We start from the raw sequence: 16,527 nt of genomic DNA, 5'->3' as shown, positions 1-16,527 counted from the left end.
GGGACATATCTACCTAGCTAAGGGGTCCTTAAGCATAAAATGAAACCCTCTAAGTATTATGGAGGTGCTGTACTGTAGCTTCATCTAACATAGAAAAGAAACAGAAAGAAAGTATCAATATAGTTGCTAAAATACTCTCAAATAGTTTGATAAATGTGATGTTTTCCTTGGTTTCTGTCCTCTTTACATCTTACTTTACATTAAATGTGTCTTAAAAGTTTCTTACACTCAAATATTTCATTGTCTGTAGGTGCAGCTGGAACTTGTTTCCACAGCGACTGAGCCCGACATGACCACACCAATGCTGAAGCCTTTCTCTTACGAGCATCAAGACAATCCGCGTCAACACAACATAATCCATCACAGCAAACACAGCCGCTCCTCTCTGGGCAACAACAGCCACCACGGCTCATCTCTCGGCAATCTGACGCCTCGCAGCAGAGACTACCGGCAGTCTGCGGAGACGTTCCAACTAAAGGCTCCCCTTTCATGCGGAACAGACCGGGGCTACCGTCAATCATACACCTCCGTCTGCTCATCGGGCAACCGGATTTTAGATGCACTGTCTTCACCAACTCACAGTCGGATGTCAGCTAACCCGCTGGCCGGTGTTGGGATTGTTGATTGCATCTCCCCTTCCTCTCCTCCTCACTCCCCCAGCAGAGGGGAGGGGAGTGAGTGCAGAGCTACTGACTACCTTCTGTCCCGCTCTGTGGACCACCTGGAGCGTCCTAATCTCCCGTCACTCACCCGCCCGGGCCAGCTGCTCTGTTGCGGCTCCGTGGATCTGCTGAGTGGAGGAGAAGGCTACCCCAGGGTGCGTCCTACGCTCGTGATCCCAGCACACTACATGCGCCTGCCTGGGGAGCACCCTCTGTCTGGTCAGGCCCTCCTGCTGCAGACTGACCAGCAGAGTGACTTGGAGACCATCCAGGCTGAGCTCAATGCCTCACATTCCCAGCAACCTCTGGGGCAAACACCCACCGACTGCACCCCAAATCCCACCAATCACGGTGACGGAGAGCGACTCGGCCTGCCGGAGTCTCTGTCCATCCCAGCAGCACTTGGGGAAACGGGTCTAGTGGAGATAAACAGCGAGGACACCTTATTGGCTGAAAAGACTTTAATGGAGCTAAGAGGGGGGAAGCCTCTGCCTCACCCACGAGCCTGGTTTGTCTCACTTGATGGACGCTCCAATGCTCATATTCGCCACTCCTACATTGACCTCCAGCGAGCAGGGTGCCACAGCACCACACCAGGTGGAGGAGGTCCGCAGGGTAATGGCAGCGGCAGGAGGCGTGGCAACGATGCCAGTCTGGACTCCGGTGTGGATCTGAACGAGCCGAGAGTGGGCCGCAAGGGGAGAGACGGAGAGCGGGAGGAGAGAGAGATCGAGAAAGACAGGTCGAAGGGCACGACAGCAGCTATGGCCTACACTCAGCTGGTGTATGTTGATGATTTGGACGGGGGAGGCAGCGAGGAGGAGACGCCCAAGAGCAGCCCAGAGGACAGTAAAACAGGATCCATCCTGTCAGACAAAGCAGAGGATCAAAGAGTGGATCAGGGTAAAATAGAAGAGGGGGTACAAATACAAGAGCAACCCCCCTCACTTTCCTCTTCGTCACCTTCTTCTCCTCCTCCCCTGCCGACACCAGAGGGAGAGACTTTCAGGACTGATAACACGCTGCTGTCGGTCTCTCCTGATGGAGATGCAGCTCATGAGGATGCTGAGGAGGAGAAGAAGAGTCCCTGGCAGAGGAGAGAAGAGCGACCCCTACTGGCCTTCAACCTTAAATGATCCACAGATCACCACTTAAAGGATAGATTTACATTTTTTTCTTTATAGAAAATCCACATGTCCATATTAACATTGACTAAACGGACAGGGTTTATGGTCGCTGTAATTGTTCCTTCTGTATACACTGGTCCCTCTGAAAGTGATTTCAGTATAAGTTATGGGGGAAAATCCTAAGTCAGACACAAAGATGCTGTGTGAAATGGTGTAATTTCAGTTCAAAAACCAAACCTCTTCATTTCATCTTAACACAGACATAATACATAAAGTACATTTTTAGATTCCGTGTCACTTAAAGGAACCGTTCATCCAAAAATAAAAATTCAGTCATTATCAACTCACCCCCATGCTGATGTAAAGTCAAGTAAAGCTTTGTAGTCCACAAAACATTTCTGGAGCTTCACAGCAAAACAGCGTTGCAGTAGATGGGGACTTGTTTTAAAATGTAAAAAAAACAACAGAAATAAGACAAACAAAAAACATATAACGACTCCATACAGCTTGTCCAACGTAATCCATGTCTCGGATTTTGTCAGACGAGCTGTATGGAGCCTTTCTATGTTAACGTTTTTTTGTCTTGGTTGTCTTTTTACATTTTAAAACAAGTCCCCATCTACTTCAGTAGTTGAGGACAATGCTGCAACGCTGTTTTGCTGTGAAGCTTCACCCATTTTTTCATCGGCATGGGGGTGAGAAGATAATGACTGGATTTTTCATTGTTGAGTGAACTTATCCTTCAATCTTCTTAATACCATTATCTCCCGAAAGATGCATTTCATAACTTAAGAACTTGCCACAGAATCATCATGTTTTTAAGGTTTGGTCAATATCACAGTAATTAGAATTTATGAACACCCATTGAAAACCCCCGATCCTGTTGACACCTGGAAATATTCTGTGTATACATAGTGCAAGTCTATTCAATACTGTATATGATCGTTTGAATTACACGGATGAGTATTGGGAACAACTACACACTGAATCTCTTGTGGTTATACTTTGGAAGTGGTTAGTATTCTGTGATTCAGCAAGGAAGCTTGAAGACTATAACTTCAAATGAACTTAAAAGGCATTTGTACACAGAACAAGGATACAAGTATTTTGTACACCATCTCTTACATTGAAATCGCTTAAGGAAGAGCTCTATTTCTTCTTGGTTTAGACAGGAGGAACAATAACAGCAGCCAAAACTGTTCAATTGTACATATGGGCATTTGTTTCAAGATGTGAACCTATGCTTTAGCCTCGACTCCCACTCTGCGCAGACCTTAACGTGAAGGATGTGACCATTTGAACTGAAGCCCTTTGTTTTTCTTAACTATAGCACTGAGAGAATATTTCAGCACTGGGATCCCTTCTAGTTGAGAACACGAAGGGGTGATTCAGATCCTTCATGAACTTCCGGGTCCCCTTTATAAAAATGACCACTGTTGTCCTCCGCTTTGTCCTCCTCACGACACTCCACATAAACACAAACCACTTGATATTGCCCGAGGAAGACAAATGGATTTAGGAGGCAAGAATAAGAATATTTTATGCACAACAAATATATGCCTTTTTTTTTATAAATAGCCTTGTTAGCGTAAATGAGCTGTAGTAAGAAACAGAGGATGGGTGGTTCTCACAGATGAAAGACTACAGGAACCTTTTTTCTCGAGCCATATTGGCCTCAGTCCACTGACTGTAAAGAAGCCGGGAACACACCACGCTTGTTTAAAGTGAGATTATAACCCGTTCTGAATGATTTCTAAGATTGTGGAAAATCTGTGCAGCTGATTCTGCTCTTTTCACAGTCTCAGAATCAGAGTCACCCCTGATATAAATGTGTAAATCCTGTACTTTGAATGGTTTTGAGAACGTTGCTAGAACTTAATCTGGCCCGTCAGAAGGCTGTATGGGTGTTAACACGATCGTCACAGGAGGTGAAGCTTTTGGACTGAAGAAATCAAACCACTATCGGCACTGCAACATAATCAGATAATGTGACACACCACTATGCCAGTGGGCAAAGATATAATACCACTACGAAACTGTAGTTCCACACGAAATAATTGTGAGGCGTAATAATATGAAGGGTTTTGTAATTGTTGAACCACTGACTGGCATATTTTTGCTCTGAAGGCTATGCATCACTTTTATACGGCTGCTTGAGATGCCTTGTTTTGTAATTTTAATCACTTTGATTTTAATTGCCAACATGAAGTATTTTACCCGAAAATAGGCTATTTTTATTTCTTTAAGTATGTTAAGGGCTTTTCTTCCTCACCCGCCTTATTGTTAGAAAACAAACAGCAAAAGTTTTACCTGAACCAAACTTTTCTTGCATGCTGTGTTTCACCTTGTTTACCATTTCCTTGTGCTCCAAGTGCCTTTGAACAACCTGACTCTGCAACAGATTTGTGGAACAAATTACCTTATTTATTTTCTCGTCTTCTTTTGCCTTCAGCTTCTCTCCTCTACCTCAGCCCTCCCTTTCTCTCCCACTCGTGAAAGAAAGCATGCAGTAAACTTTCCTCAGCACTAGCGTGTGTTACAAGCTACACTGCAGACATCTCAGAAAATGTCTACCAGCTGCTGCAATCGTAAAAAATCCTCTACAGCAATCAGCAAGACACCGATCTCTCTCAGAGTACACAGTTAAGGATTTACCAGAGTTTTTAAGTGTAGCACAGGATAGATAAAGCTAAGTGCGATTGTATGTGAAGCTAATCTGCAGGTCATTTCAGTGCATTTTCTTATTTTTGTGATTTTTAAGAGGGTGAATGTTGGTCTCGAATGTGTTTATGTGCACCTGGGTGGTATTCATCTGTGATGCTGCTGGCTGTGAGTTTGTGTTGTCAGACTGTGTGTGTGTGTTCATTCGAGAGAGCTGAGAAATAATCAACATGCATCCACTCGAGGTTCATATAGTCGTAGCAATCATATTACAGAGTGTGTATAGTTCTTTCCTTTTCCTCTACCTGGTCAAAATGATGTGTGAGTTGGTGTTGTGAATGGCCTCTTCTCTCTTAGTATCCCACAGCAACCTCCAGCTCTAGGGTGGAGTTGCAATACAGCATCCTGAGTGTGTAACTTGGTTGCTCGCATTATATTTGAAGCCTATTATTCTGAATAAACAGCCAAACTGGAATGATTTGTCTTTGTGTTTGTATAATTGAACAAATATGAAAGACATCATTTGAGAGTTTTATTTCCTCAGTTTTACATGTCATGTTTTCAAGACGTTCCCCTTCAACCACAGATGGTTATGATTTTGTATTCTTTAGGAACCCTGTCCTAAGATACGTGTCAATCAAAGTAGTAACTGTCAGTCTGTGTTGTTACAGTCCGATAGCCCAAAGGTTAATTATGACATAATTTAGATGCCATCTTTAAGTAGTTGCTCTGTTGAAAGAGCAACTCCACCAATTTTACACATTAAAGTGTGTTTACAGGTCCAAGCTGTATGTAATTTGAGAAATTGCCTCCAGTGATGTCACTCAGTAGCTAAATGGCATTGTGGGTAATGTAGGCATCAGGTTTTTAAAAGAAAGAAGAATGTGGAAAAAACAGTGATAGATTTTGATCATTTCTTTTTAAACTGTCCACAATGAGTCCAGAAAAGCCTTGAACCTACACTACCCACAATGCAACTTAACGACTGAGTGACATCACTGGAGGCAATTTATTTTTAAGATCACATGCAGCAGCCTGTAAACACACTTTAACGTGTAAAATTGGTGGAGTTGCACTTTAAGTCATGTACGTTGCACTTAATTCCTGCTGAGTTCCATTGTTTTATCATTATTGACTACATTGTCGTAGTTCATACCATGTAATCATCATTTTGAGGTTTTGAAAAATGTACATTATTTTAAGAAAATATAAAATAAATATGTCTTATCTAGAAGAAGAGAAGATAGAAGATTGGATTACCACCATGTCAAATCAGGCACCTGTTCTCGAGCGCCAGGATCCCAACAGCCCGCAGAATCCCAGATCCACTGCATGACGTGTCTTTTTTGTAATTTAATTAATGGCACATTTGATTGGGAATTTGCACCACTAAGGAACAATATCACCTAAGACAAGTTTTGCATTATTACCTGATGTTACGATTCTGTCTTGTACAGAAGGAATTGTGTCAAAATGTAGTTTTAAAGGTGCACTACGAAGTTTTGGGGAAGAAATTTTAATCAGAAGAGAAAGAAACTAAACAAACTTATTTTTCATGACTGAACAAACAACTGACCATAAAGGGGAACTAATGAGTCCATAATACTATGTTGTCCTTTAAGGTCAGTTTGTTTATTCAGTCATGAAAATGAAGAGAGTTTGTTTATTTAGTTTGTTTCAGCATGAAAAATAAGTCAATGAATATCTTTCTCCTGATTTAAAATTTCTTCCTCAAAACTACGTAGTTAAAGGACAGCACAGTGTCGTACTGTTTTACTTTGTTTATATGTGGCGGACCCTGCCACCTTTCTAGCCTCAAACAGTATTCTGGGGAGCTTATTTTCCTCTGAGAACAGCTTGTTTATTCAGTTATGGAGAAAATAAATATGTCTGAGTTTGTATTATTACCTCACCCTTTTATAAATATTTATTTAATATATTTGAGTTTGATTGATTGATTTCTTCTCCAAAGCGACATAGTGACCCTTTAAGACATCATTGTTTGAATTATCCTCACAATCTGACACAGAATCGATGCTGTTAGCGTCATTATCGCTTCACAACAGTTTAATGTGTGCACCGCTGGACCGTACCTCACGTTTAAAGGTAGGAGTGTGGCTGTCGTCCCTCCTCTGGCCTCCAGGCGGCGCGCTTTCCTTCAGCATCTTCTTTGTTTTTCCATCCCTCGCCCGCTGCCCGTGCTCTCTATCATACGGCGGCTGGCAATTTTTTAAAACATTTATATGATGGCGGAGGACAGTGAATCCGCGGCCAGTCAGCAGAGCCTGGAGCTGGACGACCAGGACACCTGCGGGATAGACGGAGACAACGAGGAGGAGAATGAGCATATGCAAGGGTGAGGATGGCCTGGCCGGTCCTGTTGGGAAACGCAGTAACGTTATTTCAGGCTGCCTGTTTGTGTATGTGTGCGCTCGGTCGGGAGCAGCTAGCGCAGTTAGCTAACGTTAGCCGACACAAACACAGACAGGCTGTTCGCTACAAGGCCGACTTTTGAAGCTAATAACCACAGGAGAAGTGCTGATGTGAAACCTTTATGACATCAGCATCTTTGTTGTTTTAACCGTGTGTGTCCTCACGTACAGACGTTCACTCTGAGCTAGCGTCCTGGCTGAATGACATGATGACAGCAGACCGTTAGTTAGCTAACGCTATGTTAGCTAGCTCAGCTGTCAGTCGTTGCTATGGTAGCTAACGTTAGCTAGCTCTGGGCTGCTCTGTTCGTGTGTGTCTGTAAGTGAAATGTGAGTGAAACAAAAGTCAGCCCCTGCTCAATAATGTGCTGTGCGTCTATGCTCGTATCTGTCCAGGAGTCCAGGGGGGGATTTGGGGGCCAAGAGGAAGAAGAAGAAGCAGAAGAGGAAGAAAGAGAAGCCAAGCTCGGGGGGAGCCAAGTCCGACTCTGCCTCCGACTCTCAGGAGATCAAGGTGCAGTGATGATGGTGACCCAGTGAAATGTGCAAGAAAAACCCAAACTGTAACCCAGTAACCTAGTGGAGTCACTTGCCAGGCTATTGGTAGACATGGTACTAGGAGTAGGTGCAGGATAGTCCATTTGCACAGACGAGACACCCCAAAAAATACGTGTTTGTTTACCATTAGGGGCAATATACCTTGACCCAGGCTCATAATACCCTTGAGGTTACCCTAATTATGAAGTCAGTGACTTCTATTTAAAGCAACCTGGAAAGACTGAGCCAATTTTCATGGACAGTACTTTCCCAGATATATTTTTGCCCATGTACATATCATAATCTGGTTTTGGAAAACAAGACAAGTAGAGCCTGTTTGATAACCATATCTGACGAATCATTGCAAAAAATGTGTGTACACCTGCCAATATCAGAAGTATTTACTCCCTTAAATCGGTTTCGGCATCAGCCCCAAAAGTCGAGTGCCAGTGGGGCTCTAAAGACAAGCTGATATCTCAGAGAAGTATGAAGACTGTCTGCTACCTGGAGCACTCTGACACACCTTACATATACCTTATCCAGTCCTTTGATCACCATCTGCTATGTGGGGGCAGGTGCTTGCTCAGCTTGAGTTATGTGAGTAGTTAGTCATATCATGATCTGCATGCTGAATTCAAAGTGCAAGTCTGACAGCAGTGCAGATGAAGAATTCAAATCGGTGCTCCTGTCTTTAATTTCTGCCGATAAGATGACAGCAAAGAAAGCAGAATTGGGAAATGACAGGGAGTGGCTCAGAGATTGCAAAAAACCGAAGACCCGTCTGGATCTGCAAAACTCGCTGCAGAAATCTTGACACCAAGCCACCAGGGACAAATCCCACAAAATTGAAGTGTCCTTTATAGAATTACAGATTGCGCTGACTGGGGCAGCGAGAGACAACAACACTGGAAACCTGCACCATCACAACTTTCCAGGAGTACTTTAAATGCAAAAAAAACACAAACCTCAGAAACTCCAATTGAACTGCTTGAACTGATGTGTAAAAAATGTGTTTTTAGCAGTGATGGTCCAGTATTTATCAGTTATAAATAGTCTGGTGTGAACAGTCAATTGCAGCTCGAACTTTTGTTCAACATCCCCTGAGAGTACTTTGTTTTTATTTGAAAGGGGTATAAATCTCACACATGCCCTTCGTTGTGTCTTTTTAGCTACATTTGAATCATGCAGGAAATTCTGAACTTAAAATGTGTTCTGTATCCGTACACATTATCCAGATAAGGTAAAATGAAAGTTAATGCAAGGTGGAAATGCGTCGTGATCAGAATGTGATCTGATCTGCCTGATCACATCTGGAGGTAGTCGGGCCTGCATTGTGATCAGATCTTAGGTGGGTGTAAATGTAACCCGCACAACGTGCTGGCATCTGCACACAACATAACATTGATGCAATTATTTGATGTAAGCTGACATAAATTATAGGTTGTTGTTCAAATTTAGGCTGAAAGAGACTTGCCTCTCATTACTGATTATGTGTCTGTTCTGTGCCATAACTGCGCCAAAAGATGTTATTCAACAGAGCCTGTGAAAACAGAAAGCAATACACGTGGGAAATGATTGATATACAGTAAGAAATAACTGTCTGCATAACAGTGTTTATTGTACTCTTCTGTGCAGCTGATCTGCCATTAAAAAGGCGTACAGTTTATGTAGTTGGAGAGTAGCCTTGATGCCAGACAAACTGAGACATTATTCTTTATACAAAGAGGAATAAGTGAATTTATTAAATTTGCAAAATTGATTTAAGAATTTGTCGTGCACAGGGTTTCACAAAGTTTGTAAAGTTTACCCTAACTCAAAAACTCACACAACTTTGTGATTTTTTTGGGGCTGTTTTGCAGCCACCTCTTGTCACCAGAGGACAGATATCTGATCTTGATGAGGAAAACGAGAATGCAGCAAAAACACCCATTTTAATACTGGGTGTAAATGGGGTGTCTGTCTTTGGCCAGATGTTATATACAGACTGCTGTTAGACGTGTCATGTCACACATTCAGGTGAAGGTTCATTAATGTGTTGTTTATACTTAAGGCCAATTTCTTCTCTAAATGTAGAACCCTGGCTTGCCCATTCAGAAGCTGCAGGACATCCAAAGAGCCATGGAGCTGCTGTCCTGCCAGGGTCCGGCAAAGAGCATCGATGAGGCAGCCAAGCACAAGTACCAGTTCTGGGACACCCAGCCCGTGCCGAAGCTAAGTAAGTGCCTACTCCACCGAGAGTGAGCAAGATTTATAGTATATATTTATTGTATTTATAGCTTATTTATTAATCCATGTCATGTTTGAATAATGCTTATTTATCATTTAGAACCATCCTGCATTTGGTAGCTCAGAAGCTCTTAATGATTGAGTGATGATTAATCATTAGCTTGGCTTGAAATTACACCCCTAACTCAAACAATATTACTTCAGCTGTCAGCAGAAACTCCATCATCATCTCTCTCGATCACTGTTTGTGTGCATCAGCGCCATCTACTGGGTTTATTCACCACAGTCAGTGCTGCTCAGAGCCAAGTGTCCCAAAAACATGTCAGCTGTGAAGTTCAATGGGGGTCCAGGCGTGCTTAGTGGCATTAGATTAAGCTGTTTCCATGACAACTGTTGGCCAAAAATCAGGTCTGCGCAGGAGGGCCAGTGCCATGTGCCTGCCTAGTCAACACGGGACCAACAGACCAACAGATTAGTATAACTGTGAGCAGTTTTGTGGTTTTATCAGTTAAAGAAAAGACACTTTGGTTTAGTGATGGTTCAGGATCAGTGTCACCTGAGCAGAATAAAATAACAGGAAACTAAAGATCCTTTGGAAATGTGGTGATTTGGGAAATAGTTTCCAGTCTTTGATAAGAGCTGTGCTATTTTTGCAGACGAGGTGGTGACGAGTCACGGGCCGATTGAAGCAGACAAAGAAAACATTAGACAGGAGCCATATTCCTTACCTCAAGGCTTTATGTGGGACACTCTGGATCTCAGTAACGCAGATGTAGTAAGTACAGTGTTTGTCTCCCACACTTACGCAATAAATTCATTAGCTGCAGCTAACGATTATTTTCAGAATCAGTTAATCTGCTGATTAGTTGTTTTCACATCAAGAAACAGTGACACATGCCTACTACCACAAAAACACTACAATATTCAATCTGATTGAAAGTTTTCTAAGACCAAGTGGGAAATTCTGACACATATCTTTGCCATTTTGGCTGAAAAAATGACATTTAATAGTTGCCAATTAATTTTTCTTTGACGGATCACTGCAGCTCCAAAGTACAGTTTGCGGAGACGATGCACAAAATAAATGTTTTGCTGTGTCTTTTTCAGCTGAAGGAGTTGTACACATTGTTAAATGAGAACTATGTGGAGGACGACGACAACATGTTCAGATTTGATTATTCACCAAACTTTCTCAAATGGTAAGCATTCTGTTCTGAAGTCTCTTCTGATGATTACTTTGCTCACCAAATATGTATACACAGTATTGAACTGTCTGCTGTCCCTCTCAGGGCTCTGCGTCCACCTGGCTGGTTACCACAGTGGCATTGTGGAGTGAGAGTGTCCTCAAATAAGAAGCTTGTTGGCTTCATCAGTGCCATCCCTGCAGATATACGCATCTATGACACGTAAGCACCCATAACTGATCATATGCACTTTGCACAGGGTAGTTATGATTCGATAGAAACCCTTTCACTCTAATGCACGAGTCATCTTCTTTCCCTCTGCTGCTCCAGACTGAAGAGGATGGTTGAAATCAACTTCCTGTGTGTCCATAAGAAGCTGCGTTCAAAGCGCGTTGCTCCAGTGCTCATCAGAGAGATCACACGGAGGGTGAACTTAGAAGGAATATTTCAGGCAGTATACACAGCAGGAGTGGTACTACCGAAACCTGTGTCCACATGCAGGTATGCTGTGCAATATCACAACACGTAACACATTAGACATGGTGTTAAAAAGGCATTTAACTCTTTTCCTCTGTTTCTATTGTTGTCTCTGTCTGCGTCAGGTATTGGCATCGTTCTCTGAATCCCAGAAAGCTTGTTGAAGTTAAATTCTCCCACCTGAGCAGAAACATGACCCTGCAAAGAACCATGAAACTCTACAGACTACCAGATGTAAACACTCACACCTGTCAGTCCTAAGTCTCTTTGCAACACTTATTAACGGCAGGGATTTAAATCGACTTTGTTCTCTTGCTCTCTGAAACCCATATAGAGCACCAAGACTCCGGGCCTGCGGCCGATGGAGCGGCGTGACATCCGCCAGGTCACCGAGCTGCTACAGAAATACCTGAAACGTTTCCAACTTGCACCGTCGATGGGAGAAGAGGAGGTGGCTCACTGGTTCTTCCCACAGGACAACATAATAGACACATATGTAGTAGAGGTATCTGGAGTCAGTTTCTGTCCTCACGTTACTGACAGCCTGTCTGTTGATTCTTCTGTTTAAAGCATTGTCATGTGTCTCTCTTCTCAGGGTGCTGGTGGTGTGCTGACAGATTTCGCTAGTTTCTACACTCTGCCCTCGACCGTGATGCACCACCCTCTCCATAGGAGCCTGAAGGCTGCTTACTCTTTTTACAACGTTCATACACAAACCCCACTACTGGACTTAATGAATGATGCACTGATCCTGGCCAAAATGGTAATGTCACCCTCACATGCCAACTGTCCTATGGTCAGTTCATAACTTCACATCAGGAAAAGGGCACATAAATGATTCTGAAACACAAACAAACCTGTCATTGTTTTTGTTTTGCTACTGTGTTATTCATCATTCATTCATTTAATTTTTTACTTCTTCCTCTGTGTGTTTAACAGAAAGGTTTTGATGTGTTCAATGCCTTGGATCTAATGGAGAATAAGGTGTTCCTGGAAAAGCTCAAGTTTGGCATAGGAGATGGAAATCTGCAGTATTACCTCTACAACTGGAAGTGTCCCCCAATGGACCCTGATAAGGTGAGCAACGTGATTTGTCAAACTATCGATTAACTTTTATCAGCATCCTTCAACGTCTGTTGTTAAGATCCAACAATGAGACGTGAAGTAGGACCTTGTTTTATTTTGTAGACATTATTTGTAGTGCAGGTCTCTGCTGCCTGTTCTGCCATGGCTTGTGCAAGTTGCACAATCAAATGAAGTCAACAGAAATCTTTAGTCAGTGGGACTCACAAAGGCTCAGTTGTGAGAAACCATGCTTTGATGAAAAGACTATTTTAGGGCTATTGATGTAAGTAGCACTGGATATTTATAGCATTGGTCATTTTCATTTGGGTGGCACCAGTTATTTGTATGTCCTTCACTAAATTTGCGTATTAAATCCTTCTTAAGTTCTTTGTAACTATGAGCTAGTTTCAAACTGCTGATCAGGTTGCACCACCGTGACCTTAAAGAATTACATTTTTAGTAAGCCAAATGTCATATGACACATAACAGCCAAGTTTTATTAGATGTAGGTATGACTTTGTTTTATTTATGCTTTCATGGAGATATCCGTGTGTCAGGAGTGACAGGAAAATATCTGCTTAAGTTGATCTACTATTTGAATGTTTGTATTCTTTTTGCCCAAATTCCTCTAACAACAGGTTACCCTTGCTTTTTCAGGTTGGCCTCGTCCTTCAGTAGCCGGTCTTATCACGGCTGCTACACAAACACTGATCCAGAGGTCGTCAGCGACCTCAGGCTATTCCTTACCTGGACATACAGGTAGCCCATGCTAGACAATGAGAACTACAACCGTAAAACCAACCTGGAGACTGGGAGGCGGTTCACCCGTCATCAAGAACATTCTCAGTTCACCTGGAGGTGAAAACTCTTAAATCATCAACATCCTGAATGTGAAGTCATACTATGCCTGAGATGCTCATACAGTACAATGCTCCTGACATGCACACTCACATTTAAAACAGTCTGACATACAAGAGGATGCCTTGACATTGTGAATTTTGTTTAGTTCTTCTGCCTCAGCAGAGACCTCGTTACAAGGGACTGGCATGGCATTTAATTTCGCTGACATTGAACTCTGTAAATGATAATCAACAACAATACAGAACTATCAGTTATTCTGTCCCTACTGCAAAGGCTCACCTGCAGTAAGAGGGTCGTAAAGGCAGTTGAAGAGTTTTTAATCCCGTCCCGTCTCATATCATCGTGGTCAGTAGTTTCTCTGCTGGCTGTTTCGGCACGTGGGATATGTTTGCCCTCAGGCCTTTCTGCCAGAAAGCCGTAAGGATGGGAACTGATAAGAATTTATTGATACAAATGCCATGTCGAGCTGGCTGTAGGAATATCATGTCATCTAAAAAGGATCAAGTGAGAGAATGTTTGTACAGAATTTGCAGAAAAAAATTTGCCCAAGCCTGCCTGCTTGGCGCTTATGTTATTATAGCAGGATGGGTGCTGCTTGGTAGGGCAGCAGTGGCACTTGCGTGTCAGTCCTTTAATTTAGGTGCATGTTGTGTTGAGAGATGACTCAGCATATTGCTGCTGTTTCCATCCATCCTTGAAATTATCATTTTACTGACAATACAGCTAGCACTGTTGTCATCTTTCTCTGAAATGAAGCCACGCTTTGGACCGGTTCTTCCTTTCTGCCATGACTCCTTCTTGTTGCAAGTTTCCATCAATGTAGATGCATGAGTTTGACGTCGTTTTACAATGTGCAACTGTAGAAAAACATGCTATGCTGTCATCAATAGAAAAGGCATTGATGAACTCAGAGGCAGGCGATTTCAATGGATGAGACAAATTGTAACGGATCAATTCCCATTGAATGTCCACGAATGGAGGAGGCTGTGGTTGAGGAATGAGTCAATCACAGGACTTTCACCCAGAAGACTGCTGTAGGTGTCCCTTATGAAACCAGGGTCAACACCGACTTGATATTTAAACCAAACCATGACCTTTCTCTAAACCTAACTGAGGAGTTTTGGTGCCTAAACCGAACCAAGCTGCAACCGTTTCACAACGATGACTGCGTGTTAGAAAAGCTTTCTGGCAGAAAGCCCTGAAGGCAAACTTCTCCCATCTGTGCTGTTTTTGGCCTCAGTAGAATTAGAAATGCTGAGATCGTGTTTCTGTGATAGCTGGCGTATAAAGGAAGAAACTTTTCCCTCTAGCATTCTGGAGAAAAATATCATCTCGACACACACACAGAAACCCAAACACTGTCAAATAACACACATACACAAAAAAATGATATCTCCATGGAAGGACTCATCCAACTGGTGCATTTATATACATGTTTTTTTTTTGTTACAAATATATAGTTACCTGTACATTTAAAGCCAGATCATATTTATTCCTGTAGTGTGAGTTTGGGGTTCGGGAGGGCTGATCCAAAGTATTGTCCTCATAGTGTAGATGTCAATGAGTTTGTTCAGACAACGTGGGTTCAAGTGGTTTCTGATGAAGAATGTATTGCATCAACGAAGCACAATTTTTGAGTTCCTAAACAAGCAAATGGGTCCTTGTTTATTTTTTTGTTTTTTTAAGGGTCAGATTTAAAAAAAGATGGGTTTCGTTACATACTGTACAACCTTGGTTTTTTACAAAGGATGTGAGCTGTATTTTACTTTATAGACTTGTTTCTAGGGTTGGTATTTTTGAAAGAACATTTAAACCACATGTTGTGTGTTTATGTTCACTGATTCGCTCGTGCAAATCTGTGTAGGAACAAACACAACCTAGGGTTACCTTCGTGTGAATGGTGAGTTGTCCAGTTAGATAGACTGTTAAATTAGAGGCCAGAGTAACTGTAGCTGAAAAAAGTAAGGATGCACAAGCAGGGCAGTGAGAATTACATCACCAAGGCATGGTAAACAACAAAATACTAATTAAATTATAGCCTGGGTGGATTTCATTTAGATTTTGTACAGAAAAAGTTTTCAATATAGTCAGTGTTTCTGTTGAGGGACAGTTTATAAGCGTAAAAATGGCTTACATGCTTTGAAAGATTAATGTTCTCAGTCGCATTTAAAGCAGCCAAGGTCACTTTCTTTTTGTTAACTTAGTCAGAGAAACTACGACTTATTACTTCCAGTAGCCTGTTACAAAGGAGTGAATTAGGTGTAAAGCAGCTGATTGGGCATATTGGTACAACTCTGGGCTCGTAAACATACGTAACCATCGATACTTTCGCCTGCAGTAGGATGTTAAATGTGTTCTTAATCAAACTCTCAGCTAAATAAAACAAAGAGAATTGAGCACAATGTTCAGAGTGTCTGGGGAATAATTTAATAGACAAAAGCCTGTATCAGTAACCGCATCAATTTCAAATTTGAGCTTTCCTGTGTTTCCAGGTCTGTTTTTAATGACTTCTCTGGATTTGTTTTTTAATGGTACTGTATTTGTGTGTCTGAAAAATATACTGTGGGTCATTTTTTAGTGTTGTGCAGCTAAATGCGTGAAATTCTTTGAACAGTTCTGATATTTATAATTGTACATTGCAAAATGTCTTAAGACATAATTCCTTTTTCTTTCCAGTATTTCTTGAGAATTTCCCATTAAATAGGCAACTTCAAAACTGATTTTTGAGTGTTTTGGGAGTATTTGGCATTTACCTGTGCTCAGCTGAGCAGGATGAGGATCTTTGATGCTGCTGCTGGTGTACTCAAAGGTTAAAAATGTTTGTGTTCTTTGCTCTGAGTTTGTTACTTTATGTTTGATGTTCCTGTTCATGTGGCTCTGCAAACTTAAGAGGTCAAGGCTGCTGCCATTTTTGTCATTCATTTTTCTGTATGTGATGTAATTTTCCTCTCATCCCTTTATATATTAGCAAGAACAGGACAACCAACGGACAGTCAGTGCTTCAGGGTTCGAAGATCTTTTCTTTCCATTGAACGATTGAATGAGTTACATTCACAAAGACGGATGTTCCTGGTATTAATTGAGCACTGAAACTTGGTTATTGAGTCAACAGTGTGCCTCATGGATATTGTTTGTGTCACAGATGTGTTGCCTGCAGCTGTTGGAATGAACTTTGAGCATGTCAGTCCTGCTGCCGTGATGATTTTAGCGTCGTTACTAGCCACACCCTTTAGTGAGAACTCAACCCGAAGTACCTGCCTTATTTAAAAGATGTTTGTTTTGTTTTTGTCTTTTT

The 16,527-nt window shown here is 42.0% G+C and overlaps 2 protein-coding genes and 1 long non-coding RNA gene across 4 annotated transcripts in view; 2 read left to right on the top strand and 1 right to left on the bottom strand.

Annotated features, from left to right (window-relative positions):
* Window positions 1-4,925, top strand: part of fam171a1 (family with sequence similarity 171 member A1) — a 24,264-nt gene extending 19,339 nt beyond the window's left edge. Inside the window, exon 9 of the mRNA XM_084357269.1 lies at window positions 251-4,925. Coding sequence (XP_084213395.1) covers window positions 251-1,798 — 1,548 coding nt within the window. The 3' untranslated portion in view covers window positions 1,799-4,925. The remainder of the gene's footprint in view (window positions 1-250) is intronic.
* LOC311259892 overlaps window positions 1-6,629 on the bottom strand; it is a 17,881-nt gene extending 11,252 nt beyond the window's left edge. The window contains exon 1 of the long non-coding RNA XR_014622952.1: window positions 6,544-6,629. This is a non-coding gene — a long non-coding RNA (uncharacterized lncRNA). The remainder of the gene's footprint in view (window positions 1-6,543) is intronic.
* nmt2 (N-myristoyltransferase 2) lies at window positions 6,597-16,527 on the top strand. 2 transcript variants are annotated; one of them, XM_084357272.1, is made up of 12 exons: window positions 6,597-6,806; window positions 7,279-7,396; window positions 9,514-9,634; window positions 10,302-10,420; window positions 10,753-10,844; window positions 10,935-11,051; window positions 11,160-11,330; window positions 11,432-11,540; window positions 11,641-11,811; window positions 11,902-12,069; window positions 12,246-12,383; window positions 13,029-16,527. In XM_084357272.1, the coding sequence occupies exons 1-12, from the start codon at window positions 6,694-6,696 to the stop codon at window positions 13,047-13,049; spliced, it is 1,458 nt and encodes a 485-aa protein (XP_084213398.1). In that variant the 5' UTR covers window positions 6,597-6,693; the 3' UTR covers window positions 13,050-16,527. The 2 variants fall into 2 exon arrangements, with proteins under 2 accessions (XP_084213398.1, XP_084213397.1); XM_084357271.1 differs by having other exon boundaries at window positions 9,493-9,634.

The sequence above is a fragment of the Pagrus pagrus genome (assembly GCF_965226575.1).
Source record: "Pagrus pagrus genome assembly, chromosome: 7".
In the NCBI taxonomy this organism is placed as follows: domain Eukaryota; kingdom Metazoa; phylum Chordata; class Actinopteri; order Spariformes; family Sparidae; genus Pagrus; species Pagrus pagrus.
Note: the sequence above shows the minus strand (reverse complement) of the source record. Positions and strands in the feature narration are given on the sequence as shown.